At 44.8% G+C, this 19,904-nt stretch overlaps 1 protein-coding gene across 2 annotated transcripts; it reads left to right on the top strand.

Moving 5' to 3' along the window:
• Nucleotides 1-6,094: 6,094 nt before the first annotated feature.
• Nucleotides 6,095-19,604, top strand: LOC105191292 (sortilin-related receptor). 2 transcript variants are annotated; one of them, XM_025297201.1, is made up of 10 exons: nt 6,095-6,420; nt 11,361-11,636; nt 11,884-12,045; nt 12,158-12,442; nt 12,541-12,809; nt 12,898-17,159; nt 17,798-18,054; nt 18,254-18,734; nt 18,969-19,175; nt 19,447-19,604. In XM_025297201.1, exons 1-10 carry the CDS (start codon nt 6,121-6,123, stop codon nt 19,506-19,508), a joined length of 6,561 nt encoding a protein of 2,186 aa, XP_025152986.1. In that variant the 5' UTR covers nt 6,095-6,120; the 3' UTR covers nt 19,509-19,604. The 2 variants fall into 2 exon arrangements, with proteins under 2 accessions (XP_025152986.1, XP_011152889.1); XM_011154587.3 differs by having other exon boundaries at nt 18,966-19,175; nt 19,447-19,603.
• The last annotated feature ends 300 nt before the right edge of the window (nt 19,605-19,904 follow it).

Raw genomic sequence — 19,904 nt, 5'->3', positions numbered from 1 at the left:
CTTGTATATTTAGTATGTATTTTCTAAAGTTTGAATATTCGTATATCAAGACCAAAATAATAGAAAGAAGTCCAGAATTAGGTTTTAATTTACGACGAATTTTAATTTATTTTATTTTATTTTATCTTCTAAGAAATTTGAGAGGTTTTTTGAATAAGGCCATCGGGCTATTCATAAGAAAGGCTATTCATAAGAAGAGATTGAATGAATTGTAATGTTTTGGGGAACTAAAGGCCTTTCTAAGATGACCGATTTGAGATTTCACACGATTTTACTCAATTTTATTTGCGGCCAACAAGCGATAGAGCTACTTTCGCTTTTGCTTTCTCTCTCTCTCTCTCTCTCTCTCTCTCTCTCTCTCTCTCTTTCCCCCTCTCCTCTTACATTTTTTCATTTTTTTTCGTGACCGTCGACAACAGTCGACGATTAATCAGCTCCGCCGGATTATCATGCATCAACGCGAAACAGGCGAATAATTCCGATTACACCGATGTGTATTGCGCTCCTAATAAACAATCGCTTGAAAAGCGACATAGTTGTGTGGAATTTTCAATATTTCCGTTATTGTAGTATCTCCGACTGTTTTGTGCTGTATTCTCGATGATCTCTCGGGTGATCCCCGAGTCATTTGCACCTGTAGCCGTACGTATTCGGGAAAATACGAGTGGAATTTCCGAAGACCGCATCAAAGGTGACATTTCTGCGAATTAAATGCCGAGCGATTGCGAATGTTAGTCCGTCGCGATGGGGATCGTAGAAAACAGCGCTATTATATGTTCGCAACGAAAAAGAAAAGAATCAAATCGGGACGTGTGTCTCGACCTGGATATTATAATCTTCTCGGGACAGCAAATCTTGGCCACGACACGATTCGTTCGATGCGAGCTGTGAAGTCGAGTGCGTTATTTGCTTGCTGCGTCATGAAAACGGACATAAAAGAATCTCTGGGACAGAATGAGACACACGTCGTAGTCATCCGGTATCAATTTCCACGCTGACACTTGATGCATCATTAACATATGCGGGTTTGATAAAATGCCGACATAATACAGCTTTTGTAGTTCGCACCTTTCTACTGTTTGGCTGTATGGAATTGCAAACTTTTTTACAGAGTGAAAGTACAAGTGCGCCAATGAATTGAGGGAAATGCCTCATGTTGTATCAAAGAGAAAAAGAAATTGTTGCGATTAAAAATCTTTGATCCGATATAAACATGAATACTCTTCATTGACACTTCGTTGACATTTGAACTTTCACTCTGCAATTCCATCAAACCAAATAAGATAAAGCCATTTGGTAGTGCAGAATTACAAACGTTTTTGCAGCATGAAAGTTCAAATGTCAACCAATTGAAAAGTACGCCATGTTGCATTGATCAATTCTCTGGTAATGATTCATATATGAGCACTATGAATGACTTTGCAAATTTTCAATGGATTTGCATCAAACTTGGTACACCTGTGTTACTGACACTGGTTTGGGTTACTGACTATGAATCCGGAGTCAAATTTGAAAAATTCATAATGGTGAATTCAATATGGCGGCGTCTAAATACTCAATTTTGTCAGTTTTTGAAAAATATTAAGATTGATATCCCTATTTGATTTTGTATGAAATTTTTACAAAGGGTTTTCGAGTCAACAAACGCAGGGTCGAAATTTCAAAATTCAAAATAGCAGATCCAATATGACTGTTTCAGGTGACGAATTTTGTTATTCGATGGATTTGTTTCGATTATGGAGAAGAATATATTCGATATATTTATGTTTTTCGGATTGATGATGATGAATCCAGTCGAAATTATAAAATCTAAGATGGCGGATTCAATATGGCGGCTTCTAGTGATTAATGGTATTCCATTATAGCTACTCTTACCTCCAATTAACGAGTGAAATATGTTGAAGGAAATTATTTCTTTGCCAAATAGCTGGTGAGAACTTCGGATTTATGACAGTCGTTATCTGCGACCGAAAAAATGCCATATTTGATACGTACAATGGAATATCAAAGTTAACTACTTGAAGCTGCCTTGTTAAATTCGCCATTTTGAATTTTGTATTTTCGATCCTGGATTCGTCACCAGCGACCCAGAAAAGCCTTTATAAGTAAATCATTATTCACTGTCACCGGTTTCGACACAAAACATTGATTTCCACCAATGACCACGGTTAAAATAAAAAAAAAACACCCAAAAAAAGTAATTTCAGAATAAGCGGAATCATCTAAACTTTAAAGGATTTTACTCTTACATATGGCCTCAAGATCATTCCTCTAAAATTAAGAAGAAAATATAAACATATCATTCTTAAAGTTAGAGGAATTATATATTATATGTATAATGCAAATCTTATTGATTTTAATAGAAATTTTCTTTTATACACAGATTATTTAATCTTTCTTTAAGAGGATTACTATTTTTTCTTACTGTACTTTATTTTTACTAGTCGTACGTTCCTTTATAAAGAAAGAAGGAAAAATTATTGTGAAACTGTTCGGAAAAATTTTAGTTAAATTTTTTTGATTTTCTGCTGAAAAAGTAGGAAGAAATATAAATTTATAATTTTAAGTACTCTAAATGACATTTAATGTGGTGTGCAACGCGATATGATAAATAGGTATATGTATGTACTTATGCTGAAATATGAACCAATATGTCTTCAAATTAATTTTCTCCAAAAATTCTGGAACTTCATTCATGATGAAACAACCGAGGAAAACAATATAAACTGAATAACGATCTCGATTCTTTTTTCTTTCGCTCTAGACGTTATTCATAATACAAATGCGGCAACGATCGTCATATGCACAGAGAGAGTGTCTCTGTGTGAGTAGATGGAAGAGGAAAAATGCCTACAAGCATTCTTCTTGATAATAAGAGGAAAACAGAATAAATCTAATACATTTTTTTCAAATAAATGGTTCACTTTAATCGCTTTATCGAAAGAGGAATCCTTTTTCTGTAAAAGGCTTCGCTTAGAATATGAGACTATGGGAAAAATCATTTTACAAATAGAATACTTTTTTAGGTGAAAAATTCTTTACTTAGATTCTTCTCTGTTTCCGATCTAATGGAGTATACTCACTCATCGATTTATTCGACACTTTTACTTCCATTCCGTAAAAGCATTTGCCGTTTTTTTACGGAATGAATGTACGCAAGCAGATACTAAAGGTAGACACAACCGGATGAAAGAAAGAGAGAGAGAGAGAGAGAGAGAGAGAGAGAGAGAGAGAGAGAGAGAGAGAACAATGCAGGCCACGAAAGCCCCGTTACGTAGGCGTCCAACATCCCCTTAATCCCGTTTAGAGCGTCGATCGCTCGCCGCGAATGCGACGCGGATCTACGTGAACGCGCATAGCCGCGTCGCAGCGGCCTAGAGCACCGCTCTATCCCGTCAGGAAATGAAAAAGTCATTATCTAATATACTTTTATTATTACATCTGCGCGCCGTCATTAAAAGCACTTGCTTGCTCCCCCAGCTCGGGCTGCCTTTATCGGCCGGACTCATCTCGTCCGTCTCTTCCCGCTTCTTCGTTATCGCAGGGTCGCGCTCGGTCTGTCCGTTGATAATTTTGTCCGAAGCTTTCGAAAAAACGGAGCACTCGCTTCGCGAGCACTCGTGCTCAAGGAAAGGAGAAAAACGTTTCTCCAGGTAACCTTGGACTCTCGAATGATTTTACTGAAAGCCTGAGAGCTCTTCATGCACGGACGCGCCTTGCAACTACAAGGAGCGAGGTAAGGTTAGCACCTGATAGCAGCTTCGATTAGAATATCATGATGGATTCATGGTAGTTGTATCGGTATCTCCATTAAGGGGACTGGAGGGTCAGGTTACTGAAAAATCGTGCTTGTTTTTGACAATATTTTGTGACGAACCGAATAAATGTGCAAGAATGAAAATTTTGGATATATTTATATATAACATATGAAGAGTAGAAATATTTTGTTTATTAACAAATATTCATATAAATGTACGTCCGCTTAAATTTTAAACGCGTTTCTCTCGAAATGTTACTGTTCAACTTTTTGCAGTGATTTCTCCGAAACTGAGCTTCGTATCTATTTGAAATTTTAAAGCAATAATATCTGTTCATCTGGCTCTCAGGTGAACCATGGACAACTCCGTCAAAATATTTCATTTCGAGATATTAGTTTTTTTATTGTAAAAGAACTGAAAAATTTGAATTTTTCCTAATGATAGCTGCCATTTTGTTAATTTTGCTCGATTTTTTTTATAGTGCTTCACCGGATAATGATGAGCATCCTCAAGATTTCTAGCTAAAATTCGCTCTGATCGGACCACCGAGAGCCGAGATAACTTGAAAAAAAAAAGGGGAGTATATTTCAGCTATATATATCGTATATTTATACGAGTATTTGTTAACAAACATTGTTAAACAAACTTTTTCTACTCTTCATATGTTGTATAACTATACCTAAAATTTTCATTCTTGCATATTTATTCAGTTCGTCAATAAAATATTATCAAAAACAAGCACGATTTTTCAGCAATCTGACCCTCCAGTCCCCTTAAGCTTATATTCTGCCAACAAATGAGCTTTGAAAGAAATAGATGAAGAAGGAAATAGACAATTGTATTATCTGTTTTTGTCACTGACACTTTTAGTGTTTCAAGTGAGATATGTAATTACATTTATCTGTCAAGATAACTTATCTGTCTTTTTGAAAATTATCTGTCTTCATTTTAGTAAAACTTACTGACAGAGCCTGTTGACAGCAGATTGGCGGCAGAAATCCAACTGGATTGCAATAAATCCCATTGGAATACATTCAGATGGATGGGACGACGAATCCTGCTCAGTTTTCGCAGTTTATCTGTTATACTCTGCTAGCAGTTCCTTTTTTATCTTTGGTAGCGGGCTACCGACAAGATTTATAACAGACATTGCGTAAGATCTACTTGTGTAGGTTTGACTACCTGGTTACATGCATATTTTACTCTAAAGCGAATTAAAAGCGAAAAATGCAACCTGTGGCTCAAGTAAAAAGAAGAATCGAATCTCGTGAAAAGGAATTCGGTTGTCGAAGTTGATGAGAAACAAGATGTTCGACCGAAGACGTATAAATAAAACTGATAAGATATTTTAATCCAAATGGCATAAGATATTCCAGAATAATCTGAAACGCGTTGAAAATGTCTGGATAGTGCTCCAGACTTATCTAAACTTATTCAAAGTGATGTCAGGATGTCTTATGTCAAGTATATTAAATTACTTCGGTAAAACGATATATTGCTGCAGTTACGCTGACCTCTACATTAATTTATCGACGCTAATCTGACAAATTTATCGACAGGAGATTATTAAATAACAAAATCAGTAGCAGTAGAAACTTAGGCCTGATCTACAATATGTGTCGTAAGTTGTAAGCCGTAAGAATTGGCGAATCACAGTCGATTATTACAAAAATAATCAGCTATAATTAGTCAGTTCTTACGGCTTACAGCTTACAACACCTATTGTAGACCAGGCGTTAACCAATCGCAGTTGATTATCCTTGGGTCGTAAGGAGAATGGTAAGCTGTGGTTGATCAATTTGTTTACTGCTTACGTTTCATGTGCGCCGTGGGCTTTCGCACACAATGTCGTAATCGTAAACGCAAGATACAACTTTGGCCTGAAAAAGTATCCAATGAGATATTAAATTTAAGCCGGAGAACAAACCAAAAAGAATATTAGTCTAGCATCGTTCTACCTAGAAAAGACTAAAAGAGATTTCACGGTAAGAATTATGGCCGGATAATCAGGACCTTAACTAGCCGAAACTAGTTACATCTGCTACGATCAGCTTTATCAGTCAGTTCTATCTCTTTTTCTAAGTGTACAGACCTAATCAATATCTCGACTCGCTCATTAGCTCGAGCGTTCATCATGCGATTACAATAAATTTCCGAGCGGAAGCCCGTCGGAGCGCGACGAAGTCGCGTCATTTTTCAAAGAAACGCGCGCGCGCGCGCGAGCGCCATCTGCAGACCCACGCTCGTATTCATCGCTGGTGCTCTCGTGCGCCGCAGAGCGGTGCATCTGACGTGAGCCGTGCGACTATGGCCCTCGTATAATACACTCGTTCATTGAATAAAGAAGTTTAGTTTGAGCAAGATGGCCGGCCGGTGGGGTTCGGCCATTTACTACGTCGTGCTGATCCTCAATCTGATCCTGCTGACCGAGTGCAATTACGGCGAGCGGTACGGTGACAAGGCGAGGTCGCTGCATCTTGCGAAGGAGAATGATTCGCCGTACAGGGAGCCGCTCGTCATCACGAAGCGGAGCGCGGAGCCGACGCGCGGCCACGGCGACGAGAAAACGCCGTCGCTGTCGCGTACGCGCAGGGACGCGCCGACGGAGCAGCAGCAGCAGCAGCAGCAGCATCCAAACAATAACCCAAACATTACGACGAAGGTGCGTATCGCACACTCACGTACGTATATACGTGCGTGTGCGAGAGAGATGTGCGTCGTAGTAGAGAGCCGCCGCGATCGCGCTCTCTCGGAGCTCTCGGAGTAGTAAACTACTCGAAGGTCGTCGTCGTGTCGCGGCTGTGCGCGATAATCCGTGTGCGACGCGATTACGACAGCAGCAGTGCGTGAGATCCTGAGATTTATGAACGCGCGCGCGTTTCCCGCAGACGGGAACCACTGAGACCAGCGTCTTCGGACGCTTTTTCTCCAGTTTTTCCCTCGAACGGGACGCCTTGCTGACGAGGAGAACTCCAGCAACATTTGCGGATCTCCATGCGGAGGCTCGCTCCAGCAGCCTATGAAACTTCCCAAGTTTATACTGTCTCTTGGTCCGTAGTCGCTTCCGTCCGTAGTCGTCCAGGCGAGATTACCTGGCAACTGCTTTCGCGATGCAACCGTATTCGTTAGCCGATAATCGAGAAACGCGATAACGAAGATTACCCCGTCGCTTACGCGCGCGCGCGTGCATGTGCGCGATTCACACATATGCACACATATGCAGGCACGTATGCGTACGTACGCACGCATGTGCACGCGCCCTCCGCGTCGTGTGTGGAATTTTTCACGATGGCATATACGCTCGCGCGCGACGACACACAGCCGCGGCCTTTGTGCGTCGCGGCGTACGAACGCGCCGGGGCATAATTGCCCGTATTATGTCCCTTCCGGAGTAAATTTAATCAATCTCAGCGAAACGACAGCGGCGCGCCTCGCTCTCTCGCAGCCCGCTCTCTCCTCTCTCGCAGCCCGCTCTCTCCTCTCTCTCTCTCTCTCTCTCTCTCTCGCTCTCTCTCTCTCTCTCTCTCTCTCTCTCTCTCTTTCTCTCTCTCTCCTCTCTCTCTCTCTCTCTGTTATTGAGACGCTGAGGTCAGTAACCGCTCCGTATCTTCTCCCCCTTTTTAACATTTCCGTGATCTCTTTTTTAAGAGCAACGGCTGACGGCCGCAGCGGTGGAGGCCCGCACGTCAAAGGCCTCGACGAACAATATACATTGTATGAGACGCACGTGTGCACGATGTACGATGGACATGCGCGTGCACTTTGTCACGGTGCTTTGTTGTGGCCGTGATGATTCGAAAAAAAAAGAATTATAAGCCGCGAGAGTCGAGTGAGTTGGCTGGCACTCGTAACGATCCGTTCGCGCGATGACGCCGCGCGTCTGTGTGGGCGTGTATGTCGTGAAGAAATTGCTATTTAAAACTTATCATACGTCTTGCCGTTGGTCATAGCATCATTGTTCCCTCTCTCGTGTGACTTTGAACTTTTTCGCGCGACCTTGGTCCTCGCAATTCATTTTCGGGGAAGCAGGGCATTGTGCGTGATGGCGATCACGCGACTTTTCCCGTAGATGCGGAAACGTGAGAACTTTCGCATCTTCATTGTTGAAAAAGTTACCTGATCCCTGCACAGCCGTCGAGAGACCACATGGGAAACTTTTCACTTTTCACGCTCTCTTGTCTCTCACGTCTCTCTTGTTTTTTAGGAAAAAGTTACTCAGCTGCTACTTGGACGTTCGGTAGGAGTTTTTTGTTGCATCATCTGGGTTTGATGTGAGCTTAATTCACCGCACAGGTGTTGCATTTAGTTATTCAGGTTATCTCGAGAGTCAGGTACACACACACACACACACACACACACATTTCTGACAGAAACCGTCGAATGAAATTTTTTGACAAAAGAATACATTTAATTCAGTCTGATTAACAAGTTGATATAGATCACAATAAAGTCTAGCAGTCCTCTTGTGCTCTCTTTTCTACGCCTTCTCATTTTCTCACGAACCGCTCATTAGAGCCATAATGGAGCGCTCGCTTCTTCTCGCGTTTCTTATATATATTTTTGCTCTAGTTTCCCCGGCGACCTCCTGCTGGCAGGATCCTAGTGTATCGATTCGCCTGGTATTCGTGATTGGTGATTTTATATCAATATCCTTAAAAGCTACCATTAAAGAAAATTACATTAATGCCATGCGACATTTTATCCTGGTATATTTTTTATATATATTTTATATATCTTTTTATTTTAGACATAAAAAAGTCAAACAAGTGCAATTAAATGTTTTATTATCGTTGAATATCAGATGAGGAGTAGAGGAAGTTACCGTTTGCAGCGGATAATTTGACATTTAACAAGAACGAAATCAAATTCGCGTGAAATTTCACCCACTTTAGCTCTTAGGGGTTGTTAATCAGTCGAGAATTTCGACATGGCGGTTTTACGTGGCGATTTTCTTCGCCGATTCTCGGCTGTGGATTCACCTACTGCTCGAGTTTTTACCACTTGTATTATTTTGCTTTTCCGTCGATCGTTTTCAGCCGTCTGCTAGCGCAGCGCGCTTCCGACCGCGATAAGCGGTGCCGCTGACTTCATATCTTGAGTTTTCTGCTTTGCATAGTCGCTAAGTAAGTTTCTCTTAAATGCGTGTCCACCGCGGGGAGCTATTCCGTCGACTCGCGGTCGTTTCTGCAACGCAGAAAGCGCGGCTAAAACAAGCGGATCTATTATATTTCGGCAACGCGACGTCGCATGTTTTCTCGGCCCGCCGCGAAGGTCGCGTCTTTCGGTGATAATATTTATCTATGAAATTGCGGGTATTTTCCTGCGTATCATTAAGTCACATGACGCGCTTAGTCATCTATTCCGACGCTCTGGTGTGCGCGCACATCGGCGTCAATACATGTGCGTGTCATATACCTGGCCGCCCATGTTTGTGTCAAATGAGGAAATTTGTCTGACGTTTGGTTGACGAGATAAGGAGACAATCGCGATTACGTATTATCGCCGTCGCAGTTCCCTTCGTAAAAAAACAAATTTGTCGTTCTCTTCTGGATATTTATTCCTTCACCAGGGATCTGCCGTATATCTTTTCGGTTGTTCGATGAGTGCGTAGGTATTTTTGCGCTGAAATATCTCAATAAAATAAAAATCAATAATTACTAAAAATAAAATAATTAATAAAAATAAATAAATAAAATAAGATAAAACACGCTTTGTAATAAAAATAAAATTTGTAATTTACACGAAAGCAATCGGCAGCTTTTGAAAAAATGTGTCTGCGGGCCGATCGGAACAATCCGATGTGTATTTCTCTCTTTGCAGCACGTTTTTCGATATATTATACGTATCGCGAATTCGACGTATAGAGAGAGAGAGAGAGAGATGGTCATTTTTACATGTCTAAATCCTGTCGCTCGTTTCACATCCGAAAGTTATCCGTCCAGATATTTCCGTCCAGGGTCTCGCCTGAGCGCAAAAAAAGACCTCGCGTTGTTTGCGACGTTCTCGCATAATTGCGCGACAAAAAACCAGACGACTCACTTTCTCTTTTTCGGACGAATGATTGACCTTTAGCTCGGATTCCTGCGGCATCTGATGCCGTTTTTTCATTTTCTCCGTTCGATGCTGAAGCTTGTGGAGATTACGCAATCCAATCTTTCAGCGAGTACGCGTTCGACTCGCGGCGCACTCCTGGCGCATGTAACGATATACAACAAACGTTGCATCGTTCGTTCTTATGATTATCCGCGGCGATAATTCCGACGCTTTTCGCGATATCGAACGTGCCGGCCGGAGTAATGCTCTATGCTGACACAAACGGCCTAGCACAATCGCAGTCTTCTTCGAATCATGCATATTCAATGACTCATCTCCCATTGGATGTGCTTTCAGCTAAAATTACTTTTAATGGAGATGTCGAGTGACACACACGCGTACATCTTATATCTGTCTCCGCTAAATAAATCTGTGCTCTCAGGAGCGCGTTGCGCGGGTTTTCCCAGCGAGCCGCTCGGCCGAACATTTTGCGCATCTTTTTATTATAATTTTTTTTCCTCTCAGTTTCCCGATAACAATATCCGCTATCTGATATAACTCCGGTCTCGACTCGCTGCGATTAAATACGCGAGCGATTTGATTGTTTCTCGCAACGCTGCTCATGTGATAATGTCCAACGATGCGCAACCATGATTTTAAAATTAAATTCAACACAAATTTCTTACGTAGAAGAAGGAATACGCGAATGTTCACGTGAATTTGTATACATTTTTATTTATGACGAATTCTTTTTCACTCTTGTATAATTTTTTTCGCGTTCATGTGCACACTTTTTAATGGCACTTTCTGCATTAGCAACAATCCCGATTTTACACGTACTTAAATGCATCGAACGCGGAGAGAAAACTTGGTTCGTGTGACTGACTTTCTGTTATCCGGAGACAAAGACTCGCTATAAAGATATTTCTGCAAGAAGTTGCCATTGTATCAGCCGTCTCCGTTATCTCAACCAATTTTTGAAACAGCTATAAACTGAGAGAAAAGTATACAAAATACAATATAATATTTATTCGGTATTACCTTCAGTACTGACAACACATATTGTTTATATTGATATCTGCACACGAAGAAAATCTTTTTTTCAAATAACGAAAAACAGATTTTTTTTAATTTCTAGTTTTTCACGCGAACGCGTTTATTTGATTCGGATGAAAGAATTTGCATCTAAATAAATATTATGTTATAATATCCATCGAATAAATATTTATTATCTTTGAAATATTTTTCTGTTGATGTGCATTCAGACGAATGCTTTGACAGAAATATAACTATACATAATTTTGCGTTACGTAAGATATTGTCTGTTTTATCTCTTGTTTCATATCTTATCCTGCATAATTGGACTTGCTTGAAATATCTTACAAAATATGAGAAGCCTAAAAGAACTCTTTTTTTTTTCTTTCTGTTACTTTTCCCCGCCTAGTCTCATGGGGTTCTCATGCGCGGAAAAGAAGAAACAATATGCGTGCGTAATTACGCAAATTTATACATGGCTTTTTCAACACGGCCTTCGTAAGTACCGAGCGATCCTCTTTCGTATCGTTACAGGTCAACGCTTTAAATGATTCACATCAGCAATTGATGGTCCACTGGGTCGGGGAGGGCTCCAACGTAATAATATGTCTGGCAAGGGATAGTACGCCCGTGATGCGCTTCCAGGCAGGAAGATTCTCTTCCCCGACCCACCCCAGTGCTGTGTACATAAGCTACGACTACGGTGATACATTTGAGAATAAGACTGAGGAGTTCAGGATTTCATCCGATCCCAATGCTCCGTATGCGGTTGTGGACAAGTTCACCAATCACCCCAAGTTCTTTCAGCATGTAGGTCTCGTTTATTTCGCAGAAATATATCTGGCGTATAATCTTGTGTTACGTAAGATGTTGCCTATTTTACTTGTTTGCTATATTATCTTGCTCAATTGGATTGCGCAAAATGTCTTGCAAAATATGACGAACTACAAGAAACTTGTTTCTTTTTTTTTTTCTTTGTTTTTCTTTCTGTCGAACGTTTTCTTTTCCCCGTCGAAGGGGGAGGGGACAGTTTCTGAGATTTCTTGTTTTTTTGCAGTGCGTTTTCGTGGACAGTTTGAATAGTCTGATATTTATTACGAGTAATAACGGAATAAATATTCAGAGGTCCTCGGTGCCGTTTCACCCGAGTGAAATTTCATATTATGACTCAGACCCACGTGTGCTCGTCGCGTTGGACAAGATCGATTCGATACGAAAGGTAGGAGATTGGATATTTTATATGCACCTTGCCATTGTCACTGTTGAATTCTGCTTCGCGAGCGGTCATAACGAAACATTGTTGATCGCACTGAGAAATATCGCAATTTCAGTTATGGCTGTCGATCGATCGCGGAATGGTCTGGATACCGATCCATCAATATGTGAAGGCTTTCTTCTGGTCGCCCTATCAAGTTTTATATGTGGAACGTACAGAACCCAGCGGTTCGAACACCGTTTTAAAATTGGATATCAAAAACTTACTTGCGTACCAGCGGAATGCTAATGCACTGCGTATAAGATTATCCATACGGAAGGAATTTGTTCCGGTTATCCAGAATGTCGAGGACTTTCAAATAAGGGGTGACTATATGTTCGCCACCATGAAGAACTCCAAGGTGAGTGCTTAAGCGTCGCGTGAAGTTTTCTGTATATGTGGAGCTTTGATAAAATTTAATCGCTTTTCCGGCAACTAATGCGCTTTTCTGACTAATAGAACGGGACATCGGAACATCTGGACCTCTACATCTCCTATAAAAACCAGTCCTTCGTCATGGCGCATTTTAATACAGAATTGGACTGCAAGGATTATCACATCGTCGACGTGTCGTCCAATCGGGTGTTCATCGCGGTATCCCACAGCGAGACCATGGTGAATCTTTACGTGTCGGAGGTTATAGATCACGAGAAAGCTATATTTACTTTATCTCTGGACGGCATCCTCACATTTTTCCCTAACAGCACTTGGAAAGATAGTTGGCTGAAGTGAGTAAGATGAACTGAAAGATGAGCTTCTCTTAAAATTCCCGTTTCGATTATTTCTATGTGCATCCGTGTACACTTATCTGTATAGTGACGTGGCCGATGAAGCATTCACGGACCTGTACAAGGTCGAAGGCCTCCGAGGTATATACATAGCGTCGCAAGTCAAAGGCGCCCCGAAATCAGGTTCGATCGGACCGGAACACCTGGCGTCGGTGATCACCTTCGATCACGGCGTCACGTGGCTCAGCATCAAGGCTCCGGCAGCGAATCATGAGGGCTTTTACATCCATTGCACGAAAGATTGCTCGTTGCACCTGAGCCAGAGGTTCAGTCAGTTGTATCCGGTGACGAGATCCGTGACGATTATGAGCTCCAAGTCTGCGCCCGGAATAATAATGGCCACCGGCGTGGTCGGGCCGAGCTTGAAGGGTCATCCCGCGCTGTATGTGTCGCGAGACGCCGGTCTCACTTGGAAGCAGGTTCTGAAGGATTATTACTTCTTCAACATGGGCGACTACGGCGGCCTTCTGGTGGCCGTCAAGTATTTCAAGTCGCGCGGCGAGACCAGGGATATCTCGTACTCGACCGACGAGGGCGAGACTTGGCAAACGTACGAGTTCAACGAAAAGATGTTGCGCGTCTACGGTCTCATGACGGAGCCCGGTGAGAACACCACGGTGTTCACCATGTTCGGCTCAGACAGCGGGCAACATCAGTGGTTGATTATCAAAGTCGACCTGCGAAATGTGTTCGAGAGAGACTGCACAGAGGACGATTACAAGTTCTGGTCGCCGTCGAGCGATGAGCAACCAGTGATGTCGTGCGTGCTGGGCCAGAAGGAGACGTACCAGAGACGCGCGCTGCGCGCCAATTGCTACACAGGATTGAATTACACCCGAGCGATGAGACCGGAGATCTGCCCATGCGACGCGAACGACTATCAGTGCGACTACGGCTTTGTGCGCTTTGGCAGTCCTTATCAGTGCATCCGCGACAAGTCCATTCCGAATTACGACCCTTACGCCGTGCCGAGCACATGCAACTCCGGCGAGTTTTACAACCGTACTAAAGGCTACGTGAAGATATCCGACGACGAATGCAAAGGCGGCCTCGCGAGGAACTTCGAGCCCGACGAGATACCCTGCCCGATGTACGAGCGTCGCGAGTTTCTGCTGGTCGCCCAACGGGAGCACATCTCGCGCATCGACCTGGTCGACGAGAACCTGGAGATGCTACCGGTGCACGGGCTGAAGAACGTAATCGCCATAGAATTCGATCTGAAGAACAATTGCCTGTACTGGGCGGACATCGTGAACGACACCATCGGTAGGCAATGCCTGAGAGACGGTACCAGTTACCCCGAGATCCTCGTCGAGACCGACTTGAGTTCCATCGAAGGGATGGCCTTCGACTGGGTGTCCAACGTGCTTTACTTCGTGGACGGCGTCAAGATGCGGATACAGATCATCCGGACGGACGTCTCTACCATGGGCAGGATGCGCAGGACGATATTGGGGCCGAACAATCTGCAGAAACCCAGAGGCATCGCGGTGCACCCGATGAACGGCTACATGTTCTGGACCGATTGGGCGCCGGGCAACGCCTCGGTGTCGCGCGCCAATCTCGATGGCACGGACGTGAAGCGGCTGTTCGTGAAGCCCACGGTCGAGTGGCCGAACGGCATAACGATCGATCACATCGCCGAGCGTATCTACTGGGTGGACGCGCGCGCCGATTACATCGGCTCGTCGGACTTCGACGGCAAGCGATTCAAGAAGATCATCGCCAGCGACGAGCGCGTGTCGCACCCGTTCGCGGTCGCCGTGTTCAAGGACAACATGTACTGGGACGATTGGAAGCAGTCCATGATATTTGTCGCCAACAAGGACCACGGTGTCGGGATATCGATGATAATCGGCCAGATGGCCGGCCTGATGGACCTGAAGATCTTCGCGCACAGCGTGCAGGTCGGCACGAACGCATGCGCGAATAACAGCTGCTCGCACATCTGCCTGGGCGCGCCGCACGGCGGCCACGTGTGCCTCTGCCCGGACGGGATGGTGATGCACGAGGGCAAGTGCATGTGCCCGGGCGGCAACAAGCCGTACAACGACTCCACGTGCCCGCGCATCGCCAGCACGTGCTCTTCGAACCAGTTCGCCTGCCTGAACGGTGTTTGCATCCCGGAGTTCTGGAAGTGCGACGGCGACAACGACTGCGGCGACGGTTCCGACGAGCAACAATGCAACAAGGCCACCTGCAGCCCCAACAACTTTGAGTGCGATGGCAAGTGCATACCCAGGTATTGGGTGTGCGACCTTGACCGGGACTGCAAGGACGGTGCGGACGAGAGGAATTGCACGTACTCCAACTGCACGGACGCGCAATTCAAGTGCGACAACGGCCGCTGCATCTCGCACCGTTGGCGTTGCGACGGCGAGGACGACTGCAGGGACGGCTCGGACGAGCTAAATTGCACGAAAAACGTGTTGCCGAGCACTTGCCGCTCCGACGAGATCGTATGCCCGAAGGACCACTCGTGTATACCCACCGCTTGGAAGTGCGACGGCGAGCCCGACTGCGAGGACGGCCTGGACGAGACCGGGTGCAACAACATGGTGTGCGAGTCGTGGCAGTTTACGTGCAACTCGAGCAAGGAGACACACCGCTGTATATACAAGTCCTGGAAATGCGACGGCGATAAGGACTGCGCCGACGGCTCCGATGAATTCAACTGCACCACCACGCCAAACGTACCGACGCCGTTGATGCCGAATCTGCCCACCAACTCGTGCAACGACTGGATGTTCATGTGCAACAACAAGAAATGCGTGCCCTACTGGTGGAAATGCGACAGCGTGGACGACTGCGGCGACGACTCCGACGAGGTTGGCTGCAGCAACGTGGAGATGACGTCGGACACTGTGCCGCCACTGTTCACGGAGCTGCCGCGAGTTTGCCGCGAGCACCAGTTCCAGTGCTACAACGGCGATTGCATCGAGAACTCGTGGGTGTGCGACGGCTCCAAGGACTGTCCGTCCGGCGAAGACGAGGTGCGCTGCGACCAGCTGCATATGTCGTGCCAGAACGATCAGTTCATGTGCCGGCGCGACGGCTCGTGCGTGCCGCTGACGAACATCTGCAACGGCATCGAGGAGTGCCCGGACGGCAGCGACGAGCTCGGCTGCCTCACCAATCACGAATCCAGCCCGGCCGCCGGGCCGTCATGCTTGGTCGGCCTGTTCCCTTGCGACGAAACGCGCTGTTTCCCCTTGGCGGCCTACTGCGATGGCAACCAGGACTGCTTCGACGGCTTCGACGAGAGCAATTGCGAGAAGAACAGCTCGCGCGTCTATCAGGTCCTGGTGATGGGCGTGGACGAGCGCTCCATCAACGACACCAGCTTCTTCCTCTTCTGGTGGATGCCGATACCGGCCAACGTCACTTTCGAGTTCCTGCCGTCGATCGCGCGAGCTGTGCCCGGGGCTACGTGGACCAACGCTACTGACTGGATCGAAGACACCGATTACTTGTTCAACAACCTCGACCCTTACACGCGCTACAACTTGACGGTATATGTGAAGCTGAAGGGTCAGAACACCGTGTTCCCGCCGGCCAAGTATCTAATCGTCATGACTGGCGAGGGCTTGCCCTCCGAGCCGTGGAACGTCACGGTCGTCCAGAAGAATGGCACTCGCGTGGAGGTCTCTTGGCGGTCACCTGCACGGCCGAACGGCCTCATCATCGGCTACAATGGCTACATCACTCCGCCCATACCACCATTGGAGTTCACCCGGCAAAAGACCTCGGCGATCATCGACATGGCCTTCGAGGCGGACAAGAATTACTCCTTCTGGGTCGTGGCGAAGAACCGGCAATACCAGTCGGCTTCGTCGAAGGTGACCACGTTTATGTTCGACGGCTCGGCGAACATCGACGACATCAAGGACCTGCAAGTCGTCGCGACGACCAATCACTCGGTCAGCTTGAAATGGCGGAAGATGAAAGATGTGGACAGCTATCACATCACACCCCGAGGACCCCTCTCGTATCCGATTATACAGACCGTCTCGACTACGAACAATGAGATAGAAGTGACGAAACTGGCCCCGGGCACGAAATACACGTTCGAAGTCGGCGCGATGAAGAAACAGTACATGGGCAAGTTCACCACGGTGGTAGCCACGACGAACGGCACTGCGTTGCCAACGATCACGAAACTTGACGCGCAATTGGTCAAGTCCCAGAGAACGACCGTGAAGCTCACCTGGGATCCTCCGAAGAGCACCCGAAAGATCAAATGGCAGTACGCTATTTATTATGCCATCAACATGATGGACTTCTTTAAAGGTGAGCTTGCTCCGCAGTTTCCTCGACGTGGGAACCTCCTTGCATATCAGTTTCCGAGTAGGGCAATCGACGCTCGCTTGCTTACAGTTGTTTTGAAATCGTAGATCGGGTAGATTGGGTTTATCAAGAATTGAACGAGTTTTCTAGACGCTATTTTGCTGTAATGAAATAGCGATATATCACAGTATTATAATATAAATACTCGATAACTTTTTATTCGTATTATTTATATTTTTGCCCGTTAATATAATATCCGTTTATAAATAATTGGCTTGTTTGAAAGGTTTATAGCGAAATTCGTCAAGTTACAATGTCATATCTTACTCAGTACGTGGAAGACAGGCATGAACGTTCTGCTTGGAACAATCTCTCTCGGTTCTACGAAAGAAAAAGTAGCGGTGTTCTCGTTCTAATTTATTGCTCTATTTATTTTATTTATATAGCTCCAATGGCGACAAAAGTGCCCGTCCGCGCTTATCACGCGCTCTTATTTATATTTTCATGTAATATTATGCTTTTAGTATTACTAGTATAATATTGTATTTTTTAACGGTATATAATCGCTACATACTGCAATGAGACATTGCTCTTTGCTTCCACTTTGTGCCACTTCAACAAAGGATATCTTCGTTTTGTAGCTGCGAAGCTCACGACGACTAATCTCACGGCTACGATCAAAGACTTGGAAGCGTGCGAGGCGTATTTCTTCGCCGTTGGTGTGAACGGCGAGTACGGGGCAGGACCGCTGAATCAACCGGTGTCAGTCACGACGCACTTCAACAAGCGCGCGCCCCCGAAGAGATTGCGCGTGACCCCGTCGTCGGATAAAAACGATAGCTTTATCGTCTCGTGGTACGCGAGCTGCCCAACGATCGACGAGCCGATCAGTTACACGGTAAGCCGATAGCTCGATCATATAACGTTCATATGTATCATAATACCTTCGCACCGGTCACGTCTGCACATTACAACAGCGGGACGAATAGCGGGACGAGGAATTTCTCAACGTTTGTCGAGAATTCGAATTCGAATTTTGCTTTTATGCGCGTCTGATGTTTTATTACACCGTGCGTGTTCGTCTTTCTCGTTCACAGATCACTGTTACGGAAATGATCCTCAACAAGCCGACAGTCGTGACGTTGTCGCCGACTAACGAGACCGTCATGAAGCATACGTTCCATTCGTTCAAGTACAGCGGGAAGTACAGTATTACGGTAGCGACCGACGTAGAGAACGCTATACCTAGCCAACCGTTCATCTACGTAGCTCCGCCGATCAAGTCACCCCATCAGTTGAGCGTTTTGCGTAACAACCGAGACTATTACATTTACTGGCAAGAGCCAGACCTGCCGGAGAACATGAAGAAGGATATCAATTGGCACTACGAAATTCTCGTGGCCGAGGGCTCGAGGATGATAAACGAGTCGACCGCGAAGATCCTGTGGGCAGATCAGAAGCCGTTTTACATCTACAAGGATGCTAAGACGGACACGATTTACACGTTCGCCGCACGACTAGTCACCGAAGAGGGATACCAGAGTTCGTTGAGCGAGACCTGGAGCACGCAGATATCCGGTTAGTTCCGACACAATAATTCTCAGGAACTCTCGTCTTCTTCAGATGTCAGTTTATATCTCTTCTTCCTCATCTTTCCCATTGTATCTTCACTACATCTCTTTGTCACTGCATTTTGTCATATCACGTTTCTTTCCGTACTTATTGTTCTCGTTTTTTCTTTTGATTTTCCATCAACGAGCGTGGCGCGTTGATATTAATTAATAAGACGCTTTCCCTGTGTATATCCAGCAGGAGCACAGTACCCGGTGATAATGAGCACGTCGAACATACTGTCCCTCGCCATACCGATCTGTCTGCTCGTCGTGGCGCTCGGCTCGGCGCTGGCGTATTTCGTTATACGACACAGGAGGCTCTCCAACAGCTTTACGCAATTCGCCAACAGTCACTACGATACGAGGCGAGGTCAGGCTACTTTCCCGGGTACGACGGATGGTTTAGGTAATTTCTCATGTTTATCACACATTCGAAAAGCGCGAGTGTAAAAAGATATCAATAGATTTCCTTTGTCTCCAGTACATTTTTTTTTTTTTTTAATTTATAATGATCAGTCAAGGATCAGTCGGGAAACTATTGTTTATCACGATTTCTGCGATCTCTAAACATCAAACGTCTTGGTGGACCCAAGCACGAGATTGAATTCTTATTCGAATCCCGTTTGGTAACGACGTACGAGAATATTAATGATTTGTGTTTTTCGTCTTTTCGACAGAGGAAGAAGACAGCCCAGTGATTCGAGGTTTCTCGGATGACGAGCCGCTGGTAATCGCATGAGAAGCATATACATGTGTAATCAGGATATTTACGTGCTAGGAAGGATGTGCCAAGCCACCAAGTAACATGATAATTTCAAATATATATTATACATATATATACATATATATATATATATGTATAATAATGTATATATATATGTGTATGTAAAAATATATAATATATATATATTATATATATATATATTATATATTTTTTATCTATATATATATATATAGATAAAACTTTATGACGGGAAGGTAGAAAGTTTTTATGAAAGCGTCTCAAGACTGACTACGTTTCGTTAACTGCAATTGCACTGGATAGCGATTCGGTGAATGGACCGTGCAGAGCGCTTACATGAAGGCTTTTCGTGCAATTCATACACTGTAGAAATATGCGGTATACGTATACATC

The sequence above is a fragment of the Harpegnathos saltator genome, unplaced genomic scaffold (assembly GCF_003227715.2).
Source record: "Harpegnathos saltator strain DR-91 unplaced genomic scaffold, Hsal_v8.6 scaffold173, whole genome shotgun sequence".
Taxonomy (NCBI): domain Eukaryota; kingdom Metazoa; phylum Arthropoda; class Insecta; order Hymenoptera; family Formicidae; genus Harpegnathos; species Harpegnathos saltator.
Note: the sequence above shows the minus strand (reverse complement) of the source record. Positions and strands in the feature narration are given on the sequence as shown.

What these genes read in the sequence shown, in the direction of transcription:
- LOC105191292 (XM_011154587.3), top strand. Translation starts at nt 6,121, where the DNA reads ATGGCCGGCCGGTGGGGTTCGGCCATTTACTACGTCGTGCTGATCCTC. An exon ending in AGATCGATTCGATACGAAAG is followed by an intron (nt 12,046 to 12,157) that starts GTAGGAGATTGG and finishes TCGCAATTTCAG; the next exon opens with TTATGGCTGTCGATCGATCG. An exon ending in CTGGAGCACGCAGATATCCG is followed by an intron (nt 18,735 to 18,965) that starts GTTAGTTCCGAC and finishes GTGTATATCCAG; the next exon opens with CAGGAGCACAGTACCCGGTG.